This window comes from Tursiops truncatus, chromosome 1 (genome assembly GCF_011762595.2).
Source record: "Tursiops truncatus isolate mTurTru1 chromosome 1, mTurTru1.mat.Y, whole genome shotgun sequence".
In the NCBI taxonomy this organism is placed as follows: Eukaryota; Metazoa; Chordata; class Mammalia; order Artiodactyla; family Delphinidae; genus Tursiops; species Tursiops truncatus.
Window position 1 is genome coordinate 179342320 of NC_047034.1, and position 24930 is coordinate 179367249.

A 24930-nucleotide genomic window follows, 5' to 3' on the forward strand; every position below is an offset into this window, starting at 1 on the left:
GGGACGAGGGCGGGTGCGAGGGGCGGGGCTTCGCAGGAGGCTGCGTTCGACTCGCCGCCGGCGCACAGGCCCCGCCTCTCCGGCGCAATGGCTCCGCCTCTCCCCTCCCCCTCCAAGGCACCGCCCGGGCTAATTCATTCAGCGCTGGGCCTGCCAGACACCTGCGCGCTCCCTCAGGCTCCCGCCGCCGCCGCCGCCACCATGTCGGGCCCCGCCGCCGAGACCCCGTCCGCCATCCAGATCTGCCGGTAAGAGGGACGCGCGGAGGGCGGGCGGCCAGGACTCCGAGTCGCTGCCCGGGCCTGGCCGACCCCCACCGGCCCCGCGCCTTCCCTTCCCCAGTCGCCGCCCCCGCCGGGCCGGTCGCCTCCGGACCCCGCCCGCCCGCCCGCCGCGGCCGGGATGCGCCTCGGCTGCCGCAGATCCGGCTGCTTCCCCGCGCGCCGCCGCTCCGGCCTCCGGCGCATCTGCGGGGCGGCGCCGAGGTCACGCAGGCCGTTTGCGCGAGGAAGCGGCGCGGCGCCCTTCCCCGGGCGGGGGTCGGAGCACAGCCCCACCACGTCCCGCCCCGCCCGTTGCCCGAGCGCCCCGGAGCCCCAGCCCAGGTCCCAGTGAGCCCCCTAATTCGGGGTCGTTATCCGGGCGGTGGTTCAAAGCCAACCGGATCCCCCGACATGTGCGGCGCAGGTAACCCGCTCGCTGGGCGGCGGCCGGAGCCGGTTGAGCCCATCGGTGGGCGCCCGAGTGGGCGGGGGCTGCACATATGCGGTCCCTTCAGTGCCCTGCCACGGTTTTGGGCGGGAGGCGGCTGAAAACAGGAAGAACGGTAAATACCTTTCCCCTCTAACAGTTCACGGCTAAGAACAGAGGATGGTCCCTTGAGCCCGGAAGCATCTCACACAAAGGGGGCAAGGGGTTGTTCTTGTCAGGGGACCATCCCTGCCTTCCGCCACCGGCACCGGTATATAGAGGGCCCCGAGGACGCCGGAGATCACGAGCCGGCTCATTTCCGACAGATGCGGGAGGGCAGCCTCAAGGTTACTTTCCATTCCGTCGTTAAGAACGGAAGCAGGCATGGTGGCATTGGAGCCTGAGCTAAGGAAGAGCGAGGAGTCTGGCAAGGCCGAACGGGCGCTGGGGCCTGCAACAGGGCCTGTGCTGCTTGATGCACTGTTGACAGTGACCCCGCCTTCCTGTTTGGGGCCCGGTGCCTCAGATTTGGAGACCGGGCGTCACACTGACCTTGGGTCCAAGCCAGGTTAGTTTCCTGTGGATGGTGACATCTCCTCGGAATAGGCAAAGGTTCGGCAGACAGTGCTGGATCGTGGGGTGCCCTGAACCCACCCCCACTTCTGACTGAGTCAAAGTCCTTTCCTGACCTCAAGGTCAGTTTTGACTTTTCTAGGGAGAAGAAATCTTTGGGGGAGCCTTGCGCCATTGATTTGTTATTGGCTGTGTGGCCATCTTGGCGCCACCCACTTCAGGTTCCGAGGGCAAAAATAATAGAAGTAACTGATATCGGGAGACAGACGGGCCTGGAATCAGGTGCTTGGGTCGGTCTCTGCCTCATATTGGCCGGGTGACCTTGCAGTTTGTGATTTGCTAAGGGCTCGTAACATCTCTCATCTCGCTTGGTTTGTCCAGCACCCCTGGGAGGGAGGATGGCAGGGAGCCCACCACTCTTGTCAGGGAAGAGGAAACTGAGGTCCCGGGAGACCCATTGCCTCTGTAAGGTCATCCGGCCACAAGAGCCCAGGGCTGGGGGCGGGGAAGCACAGCTCCTCATGGGTCTTCTGCCTCCAGACCCACTTTCTTTCCACTGCGTTCCCCACAAAAGAAAATACTGATTTCAATCTACTCGTGGAAGGCTGGGCTTTTATTTACTTCATCAGGATGATGAATAGCCCGTCTATACATACTACCTTTTTAAAAACCAGCCTCTAACATAGTTAATAGGCTTTTGGATAGCCTGGACACTTCCACATGTATGCGCACACTTCTTCTTACCCACGGTGCTTGCTTGCTGGGCTGCCGCTCATATATTCACAATGGCATATTGTCTCTGACTGGGGACACGTGGGCAGGATACCTGGCTGAGGTGAGCCTCAGGTGGCCAACACAACTGCCCAGGGGAGTTGGAGGGGTTGTGATGAGGCCCGTGGTCACAGCGACTTGGCCCTGAGAAACCCCAGGACACTGGAGTGGATGTAGCAGGGTGGGGAGCCCTTTAAGGACATCTGAGCTGACACCCCATGTTGAAAGAGGAGCCTCCTGGCCTAGGGCAACCCAGCCCATGAATTTAACAAGCTTCACTGGACGCCTCCAAGGGGTGAAGTGCCCTGAGGGAGGGACACCGACATGGAAAATTCAGTCCCCAGCTTAGCAGGTTCACAGTCTAGCAGGGAGAGGACGCCACACCCACCGCCATCCTAGATGATTAAGAGGGTCCCATGCTCTCGGTCAGAAGGAGGTGTTGAAGGGCTAGGGGCCCTAAAGTCTGGGGAGGGCAGTGGTCAGAGCCAGCTCTCCAGTCCCAGGCCTGGGTGTGAATGTGGCCTCTGCCCCTTGGAAGCTGCCTAACTTTCTGTGACCCGTTTTATCATGGGCTGTTCTGAGTGCTAAAGAAAGTGTATCTAGAGCTTGGCAGAATGGCTGGCACCTTGTAAGTAAGCGGAAGCTCTTTTTGTCTGAAAAGTGGGACCCAGGCTCAGGAAGCCAAGGGCCTAGGTTCGAATCCCAGCTCTGCCTCCTGCAGGCGTGGGCTTTAGGCCTCAGTATTCTTGGCTGTGAATCGGAGGTAATAACAGTGCCTGTTTCATGGTGGCTGTGAGGATTAAAACCTTTGGCACAGTGCTGGGCAGTTGAAAACAGAGAGGGGTGTTTACCCCTGAGAGCCCAAACTTTGGACAGCCAGACCACTGCGGTGTGCTGTACCCTCCTGTGCCCCCTGCAGTGGAAGCGTGGAGTCCTCACTGCTGGACTGCGGGGAATTCCCATGTCCCTCCTTCTTTTTATCGAGCCCTACAGATGCAGGCTCTGGGACAGCATTTAAAGTCTCAGAAGAGCATTTCTCTTTTGGTTTATTCTGAATGATGTTAGTTCACATTTTCTTAGCAAATTGCTTTTTTCCTTGTTGGAGTCAGAGTTCTAGAATGTCAGAATCAGAATGACCCCTAGGAGCCCCCAGCCCAGCTCTGTTATTTTACCGATGGGGGAAAATGAGGCTCTCAGAGGGTAAAGCCTTGGCCTAGGGCGGCCTCGGACCCTGATAGCCAAGGGAGCGAAGGCAGCTGGTGTGTTGTTCCCTGTCCGGTGTTCCATTGTCGTGCTTTTCCATTGCTCAGCCTCACATTCACATCCGGTTGTGAGGCTGGATCATGGCATCAGTGTGGGCCCCTAGTAGGAGCCCCTGGGTGTTGGTCGCAGTGAAATTGAAGGACATGTCCCATACCAGGTTGGTGGAGAGTACAACATCCACTAGAACTTTCTGCAGTGATGGAGATGCTCCGCGTCTGCGCTGTCCAGTACGCTAGGCACTAGCCGCAAGTGGCCAATGAGTGCCTGAAATGCAGTCAGACATGGAGGAACTGAATTTTTAATTGTATTCATTTAAATTTATTTAAATGCATACAGGCTGGCCTCCTGTGGCTGGTGGCTACCTTATGGGACAGTGCAATAAGTAGAGGAATTTAAAAACCAGAATTCCTGGTAGGCCTCTGAGGGGCAGGGTTTCCTAAGGGAAGCTTGGAAGCTTTCTGGGGACTGTAGGCAGCTCTCCCAACAACAGAGCTAACGGAGGGGGACCTTGGAAGGTACATGGCCCAGGGCAGATGCCCTGGAGTCCTTTGTAGGGAGATGTGTGAGGTCTGCAGAGTTTCCTTTTGCTTGCCCTGCTTGTAGGTGTAAATCCGCTAGGAAGTGTCTTCAGCTCAGGGATTGCTTTGTTCACTGCTGTACCATGAATGCCCAGCAAAGTGCCTGACATCTGGTAGATGTGCCAATAAAGATTAGTGGAATGGACTTGAATCTTTGTACAAGCCCACCCTCGTTTTCTTGCGTCTCACTTTATTGCACTTTGAATATATCGCTTTTGTTTTTTTTTAATAAATTGAAGGTTTGTGGCAACTTTGTGTTGTCAGGTGATGGTTAGCATGTTTTGGCGATAAAGTTTTTTTAACTAAAAAAATTTTTTTATTGACTTATAGTTGCTATGCAGTATTACATAAGTGACAGGTGTACAATATAGTGATTCACAATTTTTAAAGGTTATACTCCATTTATAGTTATTAGAAAATATTGGCTATAGTCCTCGTGTCATAGGTATAAAATAAAGAGTTTTTAAAATTATTACACATTTGATCGTGTAAACATAACTTTTATATGCACTGGGAAGCCAGAATAGTCATGTGACTTGCTTTATCTTCGAGGTATGCCCGTTTGGAATTTTTTCTCTTTGGGGCTTTGTCTTTGGGTTTACAGGGAAGTCAGTGAAAACATAGAATCTGAGTTACAGAAACCGCACTCGGAGTTAGTATTCTGGGACATTCCATAACGCGATGCACAGTGCTGGCTCCCTTCCTGCGGGGATGCAGGAGCTGTGGGTGAAGATGCAGTCTTTGCAGCCCAGGGAGCCTGTGGTGGGCCAGGCTGTGCTCACCCACCATGCAGCCTCCCCGTCAGTGGGCCAGGCAGCCTGGCATTGCCCTCGCCTTGGCACCACTGCTTCCCAGCTCCCTGGTTTCAGTCAGGCCAGGAGTTGCTTCCTCCTGTAGGTGGCGCTTCTCTGGATGGGGCCCAGCCTGGGGTGACTATTCCCTGTGCTTCCCGGTCCACTTTCTTTCACTCTCGGAGGTATCTTGAGGAGGAGGGTAAATTATATGGTCACCCTGCCTGCAGGCTACCTACATCTGAATAACTGAGGAAGCTTATTATAAATACTGATTTTCTGCATGCAAATTATGCTTCAGTAGAAAAGTCAACAACATGCAGATTTAAAAAAACAAGAAAATTATTTATTTATTTGATTGCACTGGGTCTTAGTTGTGGAAGGCGGGCTCCTTATTTGTGGCTCACGGGCTCCTTCGTTGTGGCAGGTGGGCTCCTCAGTTGTGGCACACGAACTCTCAGTTGCGGCATGCATGTGGGATCTAGTTTCCTGACCAGGGATTGAACCTCAGTCGCCCGCACTGGGAGTGCGGGGTCCCATCCACTGAGCCACCAGGGAAGTCCCCAAAATGAAGATTTTAAAACATTTATGAGATACTTGGGGAAACGTGAATAGTCCCTTGACAGTTAGGGATACTAAGGAATTTCTGGTGGTCTTTTTGGCCCTGCCACAAGGCCTGCGGGACCCTAGTGATCTTGGAGAGGCAGCAGCAGTGAGTGGTGGCTTGAGGCGAGATCTTAGTGCCTTCCCAGGAATTGAACCTGGGCAGCCTGGATGAAAACCAGAAATCCTAGCCACTAGTTCACCAGGGGCTAGAGTCTAGAAGCAAAGTTCCCCTGGCTCTTACCTCCACTGAAAAAATGCATTTCTGAAGGAGGCAAAAAGTGTAAAAACAGGTACAGAGTTTATCATTAGAGACATAACACAACACGTGGGAGAGCTCACAGAGAAACTGTTTAGTTAAGACAGAAGCAGGGCAGAGATGCACACCCGGAGAGGAAGGGTGTGGGCGTCCCCCCTAATGAGGAGGAACATTGAAGAGGGTTTAAGTCATTTATATGGGGCAGTTCTTCCGGGTCTTTGTTTACCTTTGGCCAATTATCTGGTTTCTTTTTCCACACCTGACCTGCCCTAGGACCCTCCCCAGCCTGTGTGCACAACTTTTTTCCAAGATGGATTCCGGCCCAGAGGCCTAAGGGGGGCCTTGGCATCACCTATTCTGGGTGATTTTTGACCCCCAAGGAGCCTTTCTGCACAGGTGCAATGTCTCCCTTGCCCCAAGGATGGGAAATATAAGACCTCTTGATCTCTTCCTCAAGCAAGGTTTAGCCCCTCTCTGTTCCTGCCATGACTGTTATCGTAAAGTGTCCACAGGAGACAAAGTCCAGCTATTTACCCTGTTCCTCTTGTTATTTCTATCTCGAAGGGCAGACAGGAGGCTGGTCATAAATATCTAACCTGGAGCCCACCTATCTCCTGTCTCAGGAAATGCAAACAGGAGGCTAGTTGTAAGTGTCAGGCCTGAAGCCCACCTTTTTCCTGCCCCAAGAAATGTAAACAGGAGGCCAGTTGTAAAGGCCTAGCCCGGAGCCCATCTATCTCCTGCCTCACTAGTTCCCCGACCAGCGTTCTAGGTATCGAACCCAGGCCCCCTGCAGTGGAAGCGAGAAGTCCTAACCACTGGACCGGCAGATAATCCGGCCCCCCCCCCCCCCCCCCCCCCGCCCATTTATTGTTTTTGTTTTTTGTTTTGCAGTATGCGGGCCTCTCACTGTTGTGACCTCTCCCGTTGCGGAGCACAGGCTCCGGATGCGCAGGCTCAGCGGCCATGGCTCACGGGCCCAGCCGCTCTGCGGCATGTGGGATCCTCCCGGACCGGGGCACAAACCCGTGTCCCCTGCATCGGCAGGCGGACTCTCAACCACTGCGCCACCAGGGAAGCCCCCCCTACCCCGCTTTTTTTTTTAAGGTGAGGTAATTATATTGTAGTTATGCTTTTTTTAAAAACAACCTTTACTGAGGTATAAATTATGTGCCATAAAATGTACCTATTTTTAATGTACGGTTCACTTTTGACAAATGTGTACACCTGTGTAATGATCACAGTTGTGACATAGAACTTTTCCACCACCTCAAAAAGTGCCTTCCTGGGGACTTCTCTGGGGGCACAGTGGTTAAGAATCCGCCTGCCAATGCAGGAGACACAGGTTTGATCCCTGTTCCGGGAAGATCCCACATATCGTGGAGCAACTAAGCCCGTGTGCCACAACTACTGAGCCTGCGCTCTAGAGCCCTAGAGCCACAACTACTGAGCCCGCATGCCACATTACTGCAGCCTGAGAGCCTAGAGCCCGTGCTCCACAACAAGAGAAGCCACTGCAATGAGAAGCCCACGCATCACACTGAAGAGTAGCCCCCGCTCACGGCAACTGGAGAAAGCCCACACGCAGCAACCAAGACCCAACACAGCCAAAAATAAATAAATAAATAAGTGATAAATTAATTACATTTCTAAAAAAAAAAGTGCCTTCCTGCCCCTTTGCACTTGGTTTCCTCCCAGCTCTGGCCCCTGGCAAACAGGTATGCTTCCTATCACTAGTTTTGCCTTTTCTAGAATTTCTCATCAATGGAGTCATAGACTCAGCACAATGCTTGTGAGTTTCACACGTGTGTGTGTGTGTGTGTGTGTGTGTGTGTCGGTGATTCTTGCTGTTGTTGCCTAGTAATCTTCATTATCTCTTTATCAGACAGTGAACATTTGAGTTCTTTCCAGCTTTGGGCAGTTATGAAAACAGTTCACAATTGCAGATTTCAAAACATTTAGGACGTAGCTGAGGAAACTTGAATGCTTACTTGATATTTAATGATATTAAACTGGGCTTCCCTGGTGGCTCAGTGGTTAAGAATCCGCCTGCCAATGCAGGGGACACAGGTTCGAGCCCTGGTCTGGGAAGATCCCACATGCCATGGAGCAACTAAACCCATGCACCACAACTACTGAGCCTGCGCTCTAGACCCTGCGAGCCACAACTACTGAGCCCGCATGCCACAACTACTGAAGCCCGCGTGCCTAGAGCTCATGCTCCACAACAAGAGAAGCCACCGCAATGAGAAGCCCATGCACCACTGCGAAGTATAGGCCCCGCTCACCACAACTAGAGAAAGCTGTGCACAGCAACGAAGACCCAAAGCAGCCAAAAATAAATAAATTTATTATTTTTTTAAAAATGTTAGTTTAAAAAAAAAGAAAAAGAGGAGCTCCTTTCTGCTTGCTAGATGGGATGCTGCCCGATTCACGAATTGTTGAATAAAGCCAATTAGAAAAAAGTTATATTAAGGAGTTCGTATTTTAGGTGGAATAATTGTTTTGTGATTCTGTTTTTATTTTTATTTTTTGGCCACACCATCTGGCTTGTGGGATCTTAGTTCCCTGACCAGGGATCGAACCCGGGGCCCCCGGCAGTGAGAGCACTGACTCCTAACCACTGGACTGCCAGGGAATTCCTGTGGTTCTGTTTTCAAACGGAGTCTTTATCTTTCCGAGGGAATGCTGAGATATTTACATGTCGTGATCTGAGCGCAGGTTGGAACAGAATTTCCAGACACAAGGCAGAATGTAAGGAAGGCAGAGTTTATTAAAGAGAAGCGTTGCTGCAAGAACAGCTGGCCGACTTCCTGGTAGCCAGGGAAAGTCGACAATGAGCATGGGTTGCTTGTCTGTTTTTATAGCCAGGGAACCTGCGAGTCATCTGCTAACTGGTCAGCGTATGTATACTTTCAGCGTGCTGAGCGGGAGGAAAACTGGGCAAATGTCTTTCCTTATATGGGATGGGAAAGGGACAGGGCATGCTGCTTGGGAGGGCCCTGGGACATGGCAGTGGTCCCATTGTGACAGAGTGATGGGAGTCCTGTAACTCTTTGTTCCGGCAATATTGGCCCTTTGAGTTTATCTTCTTTGTCCTTGGACACTACGTTCCCCCCTCTCTTTATTTACAGGGCCAATTCTTTGGCCCTATTGGATACCCTGCTCACGTCTACCTACCTGCCTATCTCCTTCTTAGGCGTTCAGGAACCCTTTTTGTAAGGAGAAGGGGCGACAATCTCTCTGGCTGCTTCCTGCTGGACAGGGGCATTGTGGGGCCCTGGGTCCCAATGCCCACTCTCTATCAGGATATATTTACGGAGGGAGATGAGATCCTGCACAATGATTAGGCAGTTTGTTCCAGTGTATTCCGTGTGCCAACTGGCTGGTACTCTTGTTGTAGCACCATCTGGAACTGAATCTTTTGAACCTGTCGGGAGATGAATTGAGATAATGTGTTAATAATGCAGGGGCCAAACAACAAAACAAAGGCCATCAGGATTAATGGTCCCAGCAAGGGCAACAGCCACGTCCATCTCTGGATCCCCAGAGAGGAGAGGAGGTTGGAAAGCCAGCTTGGGGCCCTGTCCTGCTCTCTCTTTTAAATCTTCTATTAATTTGATGTTTTTCTTTAGAATCTGAAGGTCTTCTTCAACCTGGCCAGAGGTATTAATATAGAAGCAGCATGTCTCATTTAGCAGGGCACAGATACCCCCGCCTCAGCTGTTATAACATTAAGGGCCTATTTTGTAAAACCCCCTCGGCCAGAGAGCCTGGGGCTGACTGCTGTTCCTCAGTGGCTGCTACCGCTGCCTTCCAAGGTTCCTGGGCCGTGATGGTGAGAGGGAGAGCGCTCCTCTCTGAGAGGGGTGTGCCTGCAGACCAGAAGAGCCCTCCAAGGACACTGCATATTATTTCAGGCTGATCAAGAACTGGGTTATCATAAGCATGTCCCCACCAAGCAGCAGTTCATGTTTGTCTCTCCTGGACAGGTCTTATGGCCTCTTCGAGGAAGGATCCAAGCCTGGGAATGCCTCCTGAGGAAGCTAAATCCTTGGTAGTCATAATGGTCGCCTCCGGGACCACAGCAGTAATTGTGCGGGAGCCCCCTCCAAAGTGTGGGAAGATCCAGATAGACCCCTTTACCACATAGAAATGACAATCCGGTGCCCCTCAAGGATACCCCTGCTGTGGCTCCCCAGAGCCAGGCTCTGACCTTTTGGGAGTTTTCCTCTGGAAATAGACTGGGGTCCCATGGCCTAGGATTAGATTGGGAAGGCCAAACTCCAAGGAAGTAATCATCTATACGTAAAGGGGAGAATCCAGGCTCTGACTGATTATGAGTGTGACTGGGGGATTGGCATAACAAATTTCTGAATATTAGCTGAATTATGTTATATTTTGGAGGAGAATCTTGCCGGGAGGTTAAACTAAGTAAGTGTCTGGTGGTCACACCGATCCCCACATATTTAGTTCCCAGGACCGAGCTGTTTATGGGGATATGGTCTTCATTAATATATTTCTTAGTCACAGTTTTCCTTGAATTTCCCCAACACAAAGTGAAATTACCTTCATGTACCTCATATTTATTTTCCTCGGACCAGGGATCCCACTCCAGGCTAGTCTGATTAAAATTGAGGGTGTAGTGACAAAGAGAGTCATTTAGCCAGCCCAAATGGGTCCCCAACCATCTGGGTTTTGGAAACAGAGCTGTGCCTCGTCTGCCCAAGCTTGGTCTGATGCCCATATCCTGTTTTTCTCTTCATGAGTACAACAGGTGGTCAGGACTACATGAATGTCTTGCCAGGTCAGGTCAAAGGCTATGGTGAGGGCCTGAAATTCCTTAATAGAAGTGGTGGGATCCTGACCGAAGGAACCTAACTTGTTTTGAATTTGGAAAATGTCCGACATGGGAAAGGGAACATGGAATCTAATAGTGCCCATGTCTCCATTTGCTACTTCCCTTAAGGGAAGCATATTAGAATCTGTTTCCTGGCATTGGGCAGTCCTCGATCTTGTGTGGGGAGGGAAGAGGGGGCTTTTGCCCTGATAAGGGGGTGGCTGTTGGGAGCTGTGGGTTGAGGCGGGGGCAGGGGCTGAAGCAAAGGGGGTTGATGTGGTGGGGAACAGGAAAGGTCGAGTAGAGGGTCGCCTAGGAGATCTGATGGAGAGGGAGGCAGAGGGGGTTGGGGGGATAAGGTGGCAACAGAAAGACACATGGTAGCATGAGTCCCTCAGCTCCAGATTCTGACTACGGGCCATAAAGCTCTGGATGTAAGGAACCTCGGAGTCCTTTCCTTGTTTCCGGCAAGAGAGATGAAGTTGGAGGATCGTGTTATAATTTAGTGTGCCGTTAGGAGGCCACTGTTCTCGGTCCCCCAGTTTATACTGGGGCCAAGCCGTGTTACAAAAGAAAATGAGCCTCTTCTTTTTGAGGTTCTCAGGGTCAAAATTTTCCAGTTCCTGAGGATACAACCACGGGGTGAGTCTGAGGGAGGCTCCTGAGACGTACCAGAACCCTAAGGCTAAGAATGCCTATGTGCCATAGAATGGGGGTACTGAGAGTCACCACCGGCTGACAGAAAGGTGTCCCCTTTGTCCCAGTGATCTCTCCGTGCGACTGAGGCACAAAATGGGTCGACCGTCTCAACAATCGCATCTGACCGTGAGAGGTGACCCCTGAGCGTGCAACTAAGGCACCTTGTGACTCGGGCAGGGAAAGAAAGAAAAGAGAGAGAGATTCCCGGGACCCACTGGGTGACCCCCGGCTTGGCGATGCCCTGAAACGTGAAAGGCACTCTGGGGACGGCTCAGAGGCAACGCCTAGGCTCCTGTAAATCAATCCGGACGGAGAAAGAGGTGAAAGTGTAACAGAGAAGACAGGCTGAGGAATCGGCCTCGTAGCCCTGCCGGGAAGGCGGCGGCCAAGGGGAGGAGGCTCAGTGTTCTGCTTGAACCAATACGCGCCTCACGGTGCACGGAAGTTGTCTTGCTGGGGACAGACGCTCTAACAGCCTGGTCCGTTCCGTGACCCTCTTATGCTTTCACGAGAGTCTTCAAGCGGCAGGCACCCTAGCGGCTTTTAAATGCCTGACCTGTGCCCGCACGATGCCAATCGGCCTAGTCCGCAGTCGGGAGGAAGACAGAGGGATCCTCAGCCGTCTGGGCGGCAGTTACTGGGGCGAAGTGAGCGTGGAGCCTTCGGAACACGCCAGGGTGTGGCCCTGGCCAGAGTCCTCTGTTGCTTCCATGGCAACTTGCCTGTTCCCAGAGAGTCCCAAGGAATGAGGAGAGGAGGTGGGGAAAGAGATCCCCCAAGAGATATCCCCGTACGGGCCACCACAATGCTGTGATCCGAGCGTGGGTTGGAAAAGAATGTAAGGAAGACAGTTTATTAAAGAGAAGGGTTGCTGCAAGAACAGCTGGCCGACTTCCTGGTAGCCAGGGAAAGTCGACAATGAGTATGGGTTGCTTGTCTGTTTTTATAGCCAGGGGACCTGCGAGTCATCACTGGTCAGCGTATGTATACTTTCAGCGTGCTGAGCGGGAGGAAAACTGTCTTTCCTTAGAAAGAGGCAAATGTCTTTCCTTATATGGGATGGGAAAGGGACAGGGCATGCTGCTTGGGAGGGCCCTGGGACATGGCAGTGGTCCCATTGTGACAGAGTGATGGGAGTCCTGTAACTCTTTGTTCTTCTTCTTTGTTCTTAGAGCACACCACCCTGACTCCAGGCGCTAGTTCCCCTCTCAAGGGCAACGAAAGCTTTCAGTTTCCCTGGCCTCCCTCCAGGAATGGTCTACACGGGGCCCGCAGGTGTAGTCACCTGGTTCCCATCATTCTGCGCTTTGCCTTTTTTCATCTAATGGTGCTTCTCCTAGACCGTTCCTCCCTCTTGCTTGGGGCTGTGCACTCTTGTGTTGTGTGGATATAAGTTAATCTGAGTCCCTTATTGGTGGACATTTAGGACACGGCCAGTCTTTGCATGATAAACAGCTTTGCAGTGAGTAACCTTGAACACACTTGGTTTAATCATGTGCGCCAACATCTGTAGGGTGAATTCCTCTCAGTGGAATGGCTGGCTCAGAGCAGCCTATGCATCTGGAGTTTGGACGGATAACGATAACACCAGGTTGCCCTCCAGGAGGTTGTATCCACTCATGCTCCCCGTTCATCGATGAGCCCCTCGGGACAGGTGGGCACAGGCAGGGCGGTGGGAAGGTCTGGGTGTGCCTGGCCAGCAGCGCTGGTCTGGGCAGGTGCAGCTTGGAGCCCTGCAGGACAGTGGGAGATCAGGCGAGAAAAGTTCCGGATCCCTGAGAGCTTCGAACGCCTCACTAGGAAGTTGAATCTTTTGTTTTTCTGGCCACCCCGCACGCACGGCATGCAGGATCTTAGTTCCCTGACCAGGGATCAAACCCACTCCCCCTGCGGTGGAAGCGCGGGAGTCACTGCATCACCGGGGGAAGTCCCGGGAGTTGGATGTTGAATCTTTATTCCATAGGAGGGGCCCTGGAGGGTCTGAGCAGGGGAGTGCACTCCTGCTTAAGAAGAGGGACTCTTGGGGCAGTGGGGTAGGCAGTGGGTTAGGGCTGGGAGGCAAGAGGCAGACGAAGAAGCCCCCCCACCCCTGGTCCCCAAGTGACTCCCCACATACCAGCCCTGCCTTGGTCTCCCCGAAGCCGCCCCATCCCCCAGGACAAGTCCAGACGCCGTCCCCAGCCAGCCCCAGGCCCTTGTGACAAGCTCCTGGCTCCATCGTCCCACTCCCCTCTTCACCCCCGTCTCCCCACAGGCTGCTGGCCAGCGTTGGGGGGTTGTCATCTGTTTCTGGACCCACCGAGCTCTCCCAGCACTGGGGCCTTCCCCTGAGATGCGCCCTCTTCTTGGAACATCCCCTGCCCCCTGTCCCTGGCTCAGCCCTGCTCCCCCTCAGGGACTTGGCCCAGGTGTCACATCCTCTGCGAAGTTTTCCCCGGCGTCCAGGTGAGTGGCTGCCCCGTCTGGGAGTGACTCCTTGACCCGGGTCTGTGCAGCTTCCTTCGTGCTCCTGTCGTCAGCTTTGTGTCTGCTCCGGAGGGGAGCAGAGTCCGGGTGATGTCTACTTCGGTTAGCCACGGGCCCAGCCCTGGCCATCTCATCCTGTGCTCTGGGACAGGAGCAGCTGGAGTAGAAGGGGCGGGGCAGTGGGTGACATGGTGACATTCAGACGCCACTGCTGGGAGGGCGGGGGGAGTGGAGGATGGTGAAGAGGATGCTCACCAGAGGCAGTGTCTGTGCCACCGGCCGGCTGAGAGGACGTGAGGGGTGGGAAGCCGGCAGGGTTCCCTGGGCTGACCTTCCACTGTCCTCTGAAGTTTCTGGGGTCCAAGGAGCGAGGGAGTCGCAGGTTAGCATGGGCAGAGGGGCAGAGAGAGGTGGGAGGGAGAATGGGTCACACAGAGTCTCCCCCCAGGACTGGGTCAGGCCCGCCACCTGCTCTGTCCCCCGGCCCCCCGCCCCCCAAGCTGCCCTGCGTGGGGTTGAAACATTTCAGTCAGGCGTGGCCAGTCAGATACCAGGAGATGTCGCGTTAGACTCTGGATCTTGCCAGCTTCTCTTGAAAACCCAGAGCTTCAGCATCCTGGACTCAGACACCTGCACGGCCGCAGCCGGCCAGCGTGCAAGCCCAGTATCGCCCCGTTGCGTCCCTGCTCAGACACCCGTGGGCAGTGCCGCGTGGCATCGTGCTTCGTCTGCTGGGCTGTCTTTTCTTCTTTTTTAATAGTGAAGCACTTTTCATACCCATGTCTTTACTAAAAGTGGGAAAACAGAAGCTCCACAGAGGGGCCGCGTGTTCTCCTGGCGTCCCTCCTTCCTCCCAGTCCTGCCTGGAGGTGACACGCGTAGGGGGAGCTCTGTGGAAGGTGGGTTGAGGAGGACCCTGCCCAGCAGCTCCTGAGCCCTTTGGAGGGAGGGAGGGCAGGTGTGGGATCACAGCTCAGCATGCAGATGGAGGCCAGGAAGGAACCACAGTGAGGCCATGGGGAAGGAGTCTTGATTTGGGGCCACAGGAAAGGGGTGAGTGAGCTGGGCTCTTGCCCCCCTGTGTCTGTGGGAACTGCAGAGCCGAGTCAGGGTCAGGTCCTGGGGGAAGGTTTGTGTCTGCGCTGCCTGCCTGGGTGGCCAGCCGGCCTGGGGGGTTAGGACGGTCCTTGGGGCAGGACCCAGGGTGACCAGGTTGGGAGGGGGCTGGAGAGTATGCAGTCTGGAGCGCCTGGCATTTACTCCTAAGTGCCCAGGGACCCCGGGGGCAGTGGGATGTTGATGGCGTGGGGTCCCCAGGGACCCCCAGTGTGGCAGGGTGGCGCAGGCGCCATCCCCTGTTCTGCTATTTCAGAGGCCACCTCCTTATCAGTCCCTTCCTCCTCAGGGTCCTGCCGGATGCAAGCACTTCCTCCTGCACCCTGGGGCCCTCTGTCTGCACTTCTCCCCCTGGCCCTGCATCCCTCTGCACCAGCCTGGCGTGGGCAGCCCCACTTTACAGACTGGGAAAGGCAAACCCACAGAAAGGAACCAGGCTCCGCCAGAGGCAGGCTCTGGTACTCCTGGTGTCAAAACGTTTTGGTCCTCACCTGTCTGGAACCCCCACCCAGCCCTTACCCCACCTCGGCATCCACCAGACACCGGTTCCCGCATGCAGAGATGCACCATCTGGTCTTTACTAAGTTGAAAACAAATACAAAGGAAAGAGTCTGATACAGCAGTTTTGTTATTTGAATTGGCTACCTCTTAAGCTTAAAAAAACCCCACAACTCTGGTATAAGCTTGAAATTTTTAAACTTAAAGTTTTTAAAATTTTTAATTATTTTATATTTTCAGTTGTATGGATATATGATTGACATATAAAACTGTACAACTTGGTGACTTGGCATACGTGCGTGTGGTGAAATGATCACCACGGTAAGTTCAGTTAACACCCATCATCTCACATCGCTATAATTTCTTTTTCTTGTGATGAGAACTTTTGAGATCTACTCTCTCGGTAACTTTCAAATATATGACATGGTGTTGTTAACTTTAGTCACCGTGCTGTACATTACATCCCCATGGGTTATTTTATAACTGGAAGTTTGTACCTTTTGACCCCCTTCACCTGTTTTAACCCATCCCCCCGGAACCCCTCCGGCCTCTGGCAACCACCAGTCTGTTCTCTGTATCTATGAGTTTGAGCTTTCTAGGTTACACGTATAAGGAAAATGAAGTAGTTTTTGTCTTCTTCTGTCTGACTTATCTAATGGATCTTAACTGCCCTCAAGGTCCATCCGTGTTGTTGCACACACACACACACACACACACACACACACACACCATGTCTGCTTCATCCATTCATCCATCAGTGGACACTTAGGTTGTTTCATGTCTTGGCTACTGTAAATAATGCTACAGTGAATGTGGGGCTGCAGGTATCTCTTCAAGAGAGTGATTTCATTTCCTTCAGATTAATACCCAGAAGTGAGATTGCTGGATCATATGATAGTTCTAGTCTTAATTTTTGAGGAAACTCCAGGCTGTTTTCCACAGTGGCTGCACCAGTTTACACTCCCATCAGCAGTGCACAAGGGCTCCCTTTTCTCCACATCCTTGCCGGCACTTGTTTCTTGTGTTTTTGATAATAGCCATTCTAACAGGTGTGAGGTGAGATCTCATTGTGTTGGTATTTTTTTCTTAAATGTTTTTATTTTTTTGCCGCACCACACGGCGTATGGAATCTTGAGTTGCCTGGCCCGGGATCGAACCCACGTGCCCTGCTTTGTAAGCGAGGAGTCTTAACCTCTGAGCCACCAGGGAAGTCCCCTCATTGTGGCTTTGATTTGCATTTCCCTGCTGGTTAATGATGTTGAGTAGCTTTTCATGTGCCTGTTTGGAAAAATGTCCATTCAGATCCTCTGCCCATTTTTTAATTGGATTGTTGGTTTGTTTGGCTATTCTGTGAGTTGTATGAGTTTGTTATGTATTCTGGATATTAATGTTTTCTCCCATCCCACAGGTTATCTTTTCATTTTGCTGATGGCTTCCTTTGCTGTGCAGAAGCTTTTTAGTTTGATGTAGTCTCACTTGTTTATTTTTGCTTCTATTGCCTTTGTTTTTGGTGTCAAATCTAAAAAACTCATCGCTAAGGCCTGTTTTCTCCTAGGAGTTTTATGGTTTCGGGTCTTGTGTTCAAGTTTTTAATCTATTTTGAGTTGATGTAAAAGTCTTTTAAAATGAACATTTGAGAAGCCAAGTGACGCTTCTTTCCTGTGCTCCGAGGGTTCCCCTGGTCACTGCTTGGGGACCGTCGTGGCTGCCCCTGAGCCAGTGATGCAGGTGAGAAGCAGGGGGCCTGAATGCCCGCACCCCAGGATGAGGGGGTGACATTTGGGGATGGGCGACAGGTACAGACAGCTGTCAGTCACCCCAGGATGTCGGTGCTCATTTGCTCCAGAAAATGGCAGCTACGGCTCTTTCTTGGAGCCTCCAGCCTTCCTGCGGTCAGTTGGCTGACACTCAGAGAAGAGGGGAGAAGTGCTGGTGAACGTTTGAGTCTGACCGCGTGCCAGGCACAGCCACGGAGCTTGTCATCTGCACTGTCTCGAGTGATTCAGTCTTCCCCACCGTCAAACGCGGTGCTGTGCTTCCTCTTTTACAGACAAGGAAGCGGAGAAGTGAGGGTTTGGGCAGCTTTGCTCAGGTCACCCAGCTAGTAAGAGTGGGAGCCAGGAACCATCTCTGAGTCTGCCTGAAAGCAGCCAGACCCGGAGGGCAGTGGAGCTCCGTGGCCCAGAGTGGGGGGTCCGGCCTCGGAGGCCACGCTAGCCAGTGGGTTGGAACAGGCTGGGTGGGCCCAGGGATGCTGGGCACCTAGGAACCGCACACTCGCTCATTGCCTGGTACCCGCCTCTGGGCCTGAGGCTGGTGCGGGCAGATTCCATCAGCCAGACTGGAGTCTGGGAAAGTGCCAACCTCTCTGGGGTTGCCCAAGGTAGGAGCACAACGCTGGCCTGTTGGGACTCCGCAGATTTCACGGCGCTTCCCCACTGCCCACGGCAAGGAAATGGGGTGGCATTTCAGTCCTTCCTGACCTTGGGGAGCTCCCAGCTCTCAACCCCAGGGAATTGGGCCCCTCTGGTGCTCTCTCAGAGCCCAGGGGCAGGTGGCGAGCGGGCGTTCACTGCTGATGGGTCTGGGTGCTGCGACTTGTTTCCAGTTCTCAGAACATCTGTGGCCGCACGAGGCCAGCTCCCCTGGGACTCCTGATGGAGGTGGTGGTCCTGGGAATTTGTCCATTTTCCAAGGGGTCGGAGCCCGTGTCCTTGTGCTCATTCAGCTCTGCTGGTCGTTGGCAGTCCTGGAAACCAGGAGGGGCAGGTGCGCTGGGCGCCCCACAGCCGGGTCGCCTTGCTGCCACGCTCACGGCCTTTGCGGAAAGTCCCCGCCACCCACCCTTCCTGGTACCTGCCAGGCCGGGTGCCTGTGGCCCTAGGGCAGGAAGGTGGGACACATGGAAACACGAGCCTGCAGCCCCTTGTCTGGCTGTCAGATCAGCACCCACCCTGAGCAAACACGTGGGAAGTTCTTTTTCCTTCTCTGGGAGCCGTCGGGCCCTTTGGAGGACCTTCTGCCCCTCCCCGGGGTTGCTGCTGTTCACGAGCGGCGTCCTTCCCGAGACTCACCGTGCTGCTTCTCCCCCCCCCCGCCCAGGATCATGCGGCCGGATGACGCCAACGTGGCCGGCAACGTCCACGGAGGAACCATCCTGAAGATGATCGAGGAGGCAGGGGCCATCATCAGCACCCGGCACTGCAACAGCCAGAACGGGGTGAGCGTCACGTGGAAGACCCCGGGCCCTGGGGGCCTGGCGTCCCCTCTGGCGGTGCCGCAGCTCTGTCCACTGTCGGGTCAGGAAGGGAGTTTGGGTGGAGGCCAGGCCTGGAGCCTTCCCCGCCCCGGTCCCCGGGCCTTGGGGGGTTTTGGGAAGCTCCGGCCCTGGACTGGGGACCCCTTGCGTTGGCAGTTGGTTTGGGGCTCAGCGAGGAGGGGTGGGGACCTCCAGAAACTCAGCTGAGAGCTGCCAGCTGACAGAGCCACCTTTCCAGCCCTCCCGCTGTGTTCAGGGAGTCAGCTTCCTGAGCCCCCGGGGGCCCAGCCCCCCCAGAGCCTCCATGGGCGGCAGTTAATCCTGGGTGTCACACCGCCTGGACCCGGACCCCTCCCCTGCTCCACTGACCCTGGGTCCACAGGCAAGTCTGGGCTCTCCCCTTGGTGGCTTCCGGGCCGCAGAGGCCCGCACAGACTCCTGCGATGGTGCCGGCTCTCCTCCCGCCGCCCAGACAGGGCCAGGCTGGTGGCTTTAGGCTTCAGGGCAGCTGCGGGGCATTCAGCCCATCATCTTCTGCCCGGCCCCCAGCCCTGTGGGACCTGTCGTTCTCTCTGAAGCCCCCCTCGGGTGCTGGGGGAAGGAGTCAGTCTTGTACCCCAACTGCCAACTCGGCACCGGGCAGGCACGGAAGAGACTCCAAGGAAGCCTGAGGCCTTGGGCACCTGGGGGCCCCGGCGAGCCACTTGCTGTGCCATTGTCCTCCAGGCCCAGAGGCCGATTCCACGCCCGCGCAGGCTGTGCGTGTGCGCATGCGTGTGCAGCACTGCACGTGTGTAGAATGAACCGAGCCGGGGTGAGTGTGTGTGGGTGGACGTGGGCCTGGGGGCCTTCGCCTGGGGAGGAGTGAGAGTGGGTTGTGCTGGGGGCCCTCCATGTGAGGAAGGGGCTCTCCCGCCTGCTAAGAGTTCACCCTTGAAGTTCTGGGGCAAACCCGGCCACGTTCAGAGAGCGCCCTCTGGTGGCTGTGAGGACAGGCCTGAGCCCGAGGGGCAGGGGCTGAGGTGGGGGCCGGACCCCTGGTAGACCCTCCGAGAGGGAGACGGTGAGGGTCCCAGCCAGGCCTGGCAAGAGAGGCTGGACGCTGGGAAGGAAGAGCCCCAGGACTGGGGAGGGAGGGAGGCCAAGTGGGTGACAATGCCCTGGTAACCGCCAGAGTTCAGTGACCACCTAGGGTTTTGCAAAGCTCTGTAGCATTTAGCTTGTGTCGTCCTCACGACACCCCTTAGAGGTCGAGGTGGTTATTGTATTATCCCCACTGCACAGATGAGGAAGCTGAGGTCCAGAGAGCTTGGATACTTGCCCGAGACTTGTTCGTTCTCACTCCTTCCCCAGAGTGAGCCTGGGGTGCAGGTCTGGCCTGTTGGCCGGGAGATGCCTCTGGGCTGGTGGCCCCAAGATAGCGATCTGGAATCCCAGGCTCAGGAAGGGGGCGTGAGCCCCAGGCAGCTCCGGGGGGCTGAGGCTGGCCTCTGCATGGCTCTGCTGGGGCTCTGGGTGCGCCGGGAGCACTGCCACCCACACTCCCTTGGTGGCCTCATCCCGCCTGTGGCTCTAGCACCACGACACAGCCCCGAGGCCCTCTGTCCAGCTGGTGCCTCTTGGCTGGCTCCCCCTGGATGCTTAATCCGCCCTCGACCTGGGTGGGCCCCAGAACACACTCGGGGCCTGCTCCCAGGCTGCTTCTCCCACGGCCTCCCTCTGCTCAGTAAATGGCCTCTGGAGCCTCCGTTGACCCCCTCTTCCTCCCACCCGTGGACCCTGGCATCCAGTCCCATCGGCTTCACCTTGTGGATAGTTCCAGGTCCGAACACTGCACACCAGCCCCACCGCCATCTGGGCCGAGCCACTGCCGCTTCCTGCCCAGATTGCCTAACAGCTTCCTAACAGGCCTCCCTGCCCCTGGTCTGCTGTCCAGCAGCAGCCAGAGAAACCCGTCCTGTGTGAAGTCAGGGCACGGCTCCTACTCCCTCCCCTCGTCACGCCCCTGGGCCACGCCAGCATTCCTGCCCCAAGGCCTTTGCACTGGCCCTTTCCCCTGCCTGGACCGCTCTTCCCCCAGAGACCCACGTGGCTCCCCCTTCCTTCCAGTCTCTGCGTAAATACGATCTCCACGTCCCCGACAACCGGCTCCCTCACTGCTCCCAGCTCTTGTCCACAGCACTGTCCCTCCTGGCACGCTGCGTTTTGCTCATTTAGCTCTGGGCTGCTTCTCCCACTAGAACGTAAGCCCCACCAGGGCAAGGACTTTTGCCCGTCACTTCCCTGCTGGATTCCCTTAGCATCTAGGCCAAGGTCTGGAACGCAGTGGGCTCCCATTAGCTGTGTGTCTGGAGTAGTTGTCTGCGGAGAGCTTCTGTTTAATGCACACTTACGATGCACCAGTGGCCACACTGCGTGCTTGACCTTCCTTACCTGGGCAATCTCCTTAACCCCACTTTGCAGGTGAGGAAACGGAGGCCCGGAAAAGTCATGTGGCTCCCAAAGGTCACAGAGCTGCATCCTCTGAGTGGGCATCAGCCGACAGGGCCTGGGTGGGTGAGGGGGCAGGTGCAGCTCACATAACAAGAGCAGTAGGAGTTAACCTTTCTGGACCTCGATCCCTACGTTTCTGTGAGAGCAGGGCAGACCACCCCGCCTCTCCACACAGCATCCGCTTGAATCCTGGCGGCAGTCACTGGTACCATTTATTATCTGTATTTTGCAGAGAGACCAGGTCAAGAGCTAGTGCCAGAGCTGGGATTTGAGTCCAGGGCGCAGACCTGTTTCTTCTGGCTCTGCTTCTGAAGCTGCTGTCCCGGCTCAAAGCCCCGTGGCCCTCAGGAGCCCAGGCCCGTGGTTTTCCAGGCATCTCTGCCCAATGGGCAGTGCAGCTCAGGCTGCCTTCGGGAGCATGGCAGGGGGTGCTTCTTGGGCTAGATGCTGATCAGACCCTCACGGCTGCTTCCCGGGTCGGGGCCGCTCCTCCTAGTTTACGCCCCGAAGCAGGGACTTACGGGTGTGTCTGAGCCGCTGGGAGCCACAGACACCTACAGCTTGGAGACGCTCACACTGAATAAACATTTGTCAGCCTGTGTTTTGAATTTCTGGGTCACACAAGTCTTTATGGAGTGCCTGGGGTGGCCCGCTAGGTCTCGGGAAACGGCAGCTCCCAGTCAAGTTGGAGCTGCCTGGGTCCCAGCCTGTGCCGTCCACACCCAGCTGGACATGGATTCAGCAGCAGCCTCCAGCTACCCCGGGGTCGCCCTGCCCTCCCCTCTGCCTGGGGTGTCTGCACCCCACACCTTCTCCTGCCTGACACCTCAGCATCCAGGTCTCAGCCCCTCACCTGCAGCTGCCCCTCCCACATCGGCACCTGAACCCCACTTCCCACCCCCCACACCTCACGCTGCCCTCTTCGGAGCACCTGCCGCGTGCCTATCTGTCATCCGTCCCCCAACCAGACCCCAGGCCAGGGGCAGGCACCGAGTGCAGGGCCTGGCTCCACAGATGCCACCACAAGTGAAAGAATGCCTCTGTAGCCTTAAAAAGGCTGGGGTCCATCTAAGGCTCAGATGTTTAAAGGCAGAAGAAACGAGCTGCATTTCCATTTACAATATTAACGTATAGGAGTGTTACCTGTGTGCGGACATATCCATCCCATAGTTTAGCCACCCTTCAACAAAGACAGCTGCTTTATTTTGTTTTGGGTCTTGCAGGCGGAGCTTGGATAGTTCCAGAAGTGGCCTAGAGGCTGGCCCCGCATTCTTGCCCCCCCCACTTCGCACTTGCCTTTCCAGATTTCTGCCAGTGGGTGGCGCTGTAGCCACACAAATGTACTCGGGGTGACGCCCAGCAATTCCCTCGCATTGTTTTAGCGTCAGGGGTGACATGTCTGTGTGGGGCGGGGGCGGGGGTGGGGGGACAGGGCCCCGGCAAGTCAGAGGGGGGACGCCACAAGCTGCACTTGCCTGCTCAGCTCGTGCTCTGCTGCGTTGAGAGCTGATTCCAGGACATTTATAGGAACAGAAACCATCAGAGGACCCCCGTGTGTCTGAGGATCTCGGGGGAAGGGGTGAAGATGGAGGTCCCCAGGCGTCCCTCCAAAGAGGCAGGTTCTGTGGGTTTGGGGCGGGTCAGGGAATTTGCATGTTTGCCAGGTGTCAGGTGAGTTCTCGCGCAGGTGGGAGAGCTGTGCTTTGGTGCCACAGGTAGTGGCAGGTGGCCGGTGGGAAGAGTGCAGACATGCCAGAGCTTGAACTGACTCACCTACAAGCTTAATATCTCCAACCCCTGCAGAAGGGGTGCTGTGGGGACCAGCTGGAAAAGTGAAGTCCAGCGCTGGCACGGCACCGACAGGCCCTCGAGAGTGGGCCCATCTGCTCCCTGCTCCCCACCCAGCCCAGGGGTACCCATGCTGTCCAGTGTCCTAAAAACCCTGATTGGTTTCTGGTGGAAATTCCAAAAAGTGCCGGTGCCGTGTTTGGCAGTGAAGATCCACGGTCCTGTGGCTCACACGTAAGATGGTCTTTTGTGTCATTCGGTTAGCATGGATGAAAAGGAAGCTGATTCCATAACATATGAAGAATTCATACAACTCAACAACAGAAAATAAACAACCCGATTAAAAGATGGGCAGAGGAACTGAATAGACATTTTTCCAAAGAAGACATACAGATGGCCAACAGGCACATGAAAAGATGCTCAACATCACTAATCATCCGGGAAATGCAGATCGGAACCACAGTGAGATCTCCCCTCACACCTGCCAGAGTGGCTGTTATCAAAAAGACAACAGATAACCAGTGTTGGTGAAGATGTGGAGAAAAAGGGGACCTCATGCACTGTTGGTGGGAATGTAAACTGGTGCGGCCACTGTGGAAAACAGCCTGGAGGTTCCTCAAAAACTAAAAATAAAGTTGCCATATGATCCAGCTATTCCACTTCTGAGTATGTATCCAAAGAAAATGAAAACGCTAATACCAAGTGGTATCTGCACCCTGTGTTCATGGCAGCGTTATTTACAGCAGCCAAGACATGGAGCAACCTAAGGGCCCATTGATGGATGCGTGGATAAATAAATTATGGTATACACACACACACACACACACACACACACACACACACACACACACACACACAATGGAATGTTACTCAGAGGTAAAAAAAAAAGATGAAATCTTGCCATTTGTGACTACATGGGTGGTCCTTGAGGGAATGATGCTAAGTGAAATAAGTCAGATGGAGAAAAACAAATACCTGATGGTTTTGTTCATAGGTAGAATATAAAAGACAAAAAATAAACGAACAAACCAAAAATGCATAGATAGAACAAGGCAGTGGTTAGCAGAGGGGGGTGGGGGAGTGGCCCAGGGGCAAAATGGGTAAAGGAATCGACTGTCTAGTGATGGACGGAAACTATACTTTTGGTGGTGAGCACGCTGTAGGGTATACAGTAGAAATATAACGTTGTTACACAGGAAACTTACACGATGATATAAGCCAATGTTACCTCAATAAAAACTAAACGTAAAAAAAAGCTGATTTTCAGTGCTGGTGCGGGAGTGCTGGGGCCACGTCAAGCACTCTGCCCTTCTGAGAAGCACTTTGGGAACACCTACCGAAATGTTTGTCCCTTCCACCCGGGAAACAATCCCCAATACTGAAAATGACTTAACTAAAAGGACCCTCATCACAGGGTTATTTATAATAAGAGACAACTGAGGTTGATACAAATCTAACAATGGAAGAATATTTTATTTGGCCGTTAAGAAATATCTTTGCAATGGAGTATCGTGAAGTGGAAGTCGTAGAAAGTGTCAAGAAGAGAAATGAGGAAGTAAGTGCCTCACTTTCATAGAATGTGAGCTCCCAAGTGGATCCCACTGGACCCCACGGGCATGTGCTGACTGGCTGCGTCCATCCAGTTACCCAGGGGTCCTGGGTGGCCGGGGACATATACTCTTTTGTTCCTTTTGAATTTTGAGTCATGAGAATGGGTTGCCTATTTGAAGGATAAATAACATTTAAAAAGAAGAACTGTGATTTCTAAGAGCTTGTCACAACACGGGCAGGTTATTTCTCCTCCTGTTGAGTGAAAGCAGCAGATTGTGAAAGTGTTTATTTAGTGCTTGCAAGGCTGTATATGACAACTAACATGGCTGTAAGTGACAACTACCTGTGACTAAAACTGCAAAACGAGGAGCCAGACAGCCAAACGAGTGAACCAGTAAAACCCCTGTTCTTGGGGCAAAAAGCCTGGAAAGAAAGATTCCAAAATAGAAACCATGGTTACCTCTGGATGGGAGGAGGGATCTTCCCTCCTCTGCCTCCTTTTCTGTACTTCCCAAATTTTCCATAAGAAGTATGTATGCCTTTTTCCACGTTTCATTATACAAGTAATACGTATCTTTTGTAGAAAAGTCAGAAAAAAGAAACAGGCTGCTCGGAACCCCACCACTCAGAATCGCCTGTATCAACTGCTTTGCCGGGTTGCCCTCGGGCAGTGCCTCATCTCCTGGTTTTGC

General features: G+C 54.1%; 1 protein-coding gene across 3 annotated transcripts in view; it reads left to right on the forward strand.

Moving 5' to 3' along the window:
- Nucleotides 1–24930, forward strand: part of ACOT7 (acyl-CoA thioesterase 7) — a 91019-nt gene continuing 66089 nt past the window's right edge. The window contains exons 1-2 of one of the 3 annotated variants that reach the window (XM_033844117.2): nt 1–248; nt 18250–18367. In XM_033844117.2, the coding sequence (XP_033700008.1) occupies nt 88–248; nt 18250–18367 (279 nt within the window). In that variant the 5' untranslated portion in view covers nt 1–87. Of the gene's footprint in view, nt 249–11302; nt 11388–11540; nt 11906–18249; nt 18368–24930 lie in introns of those variants that run through there. The other 2 variants (XM_073796853.1, XM_073796851.1) reach the window with 2 other exon arrangements.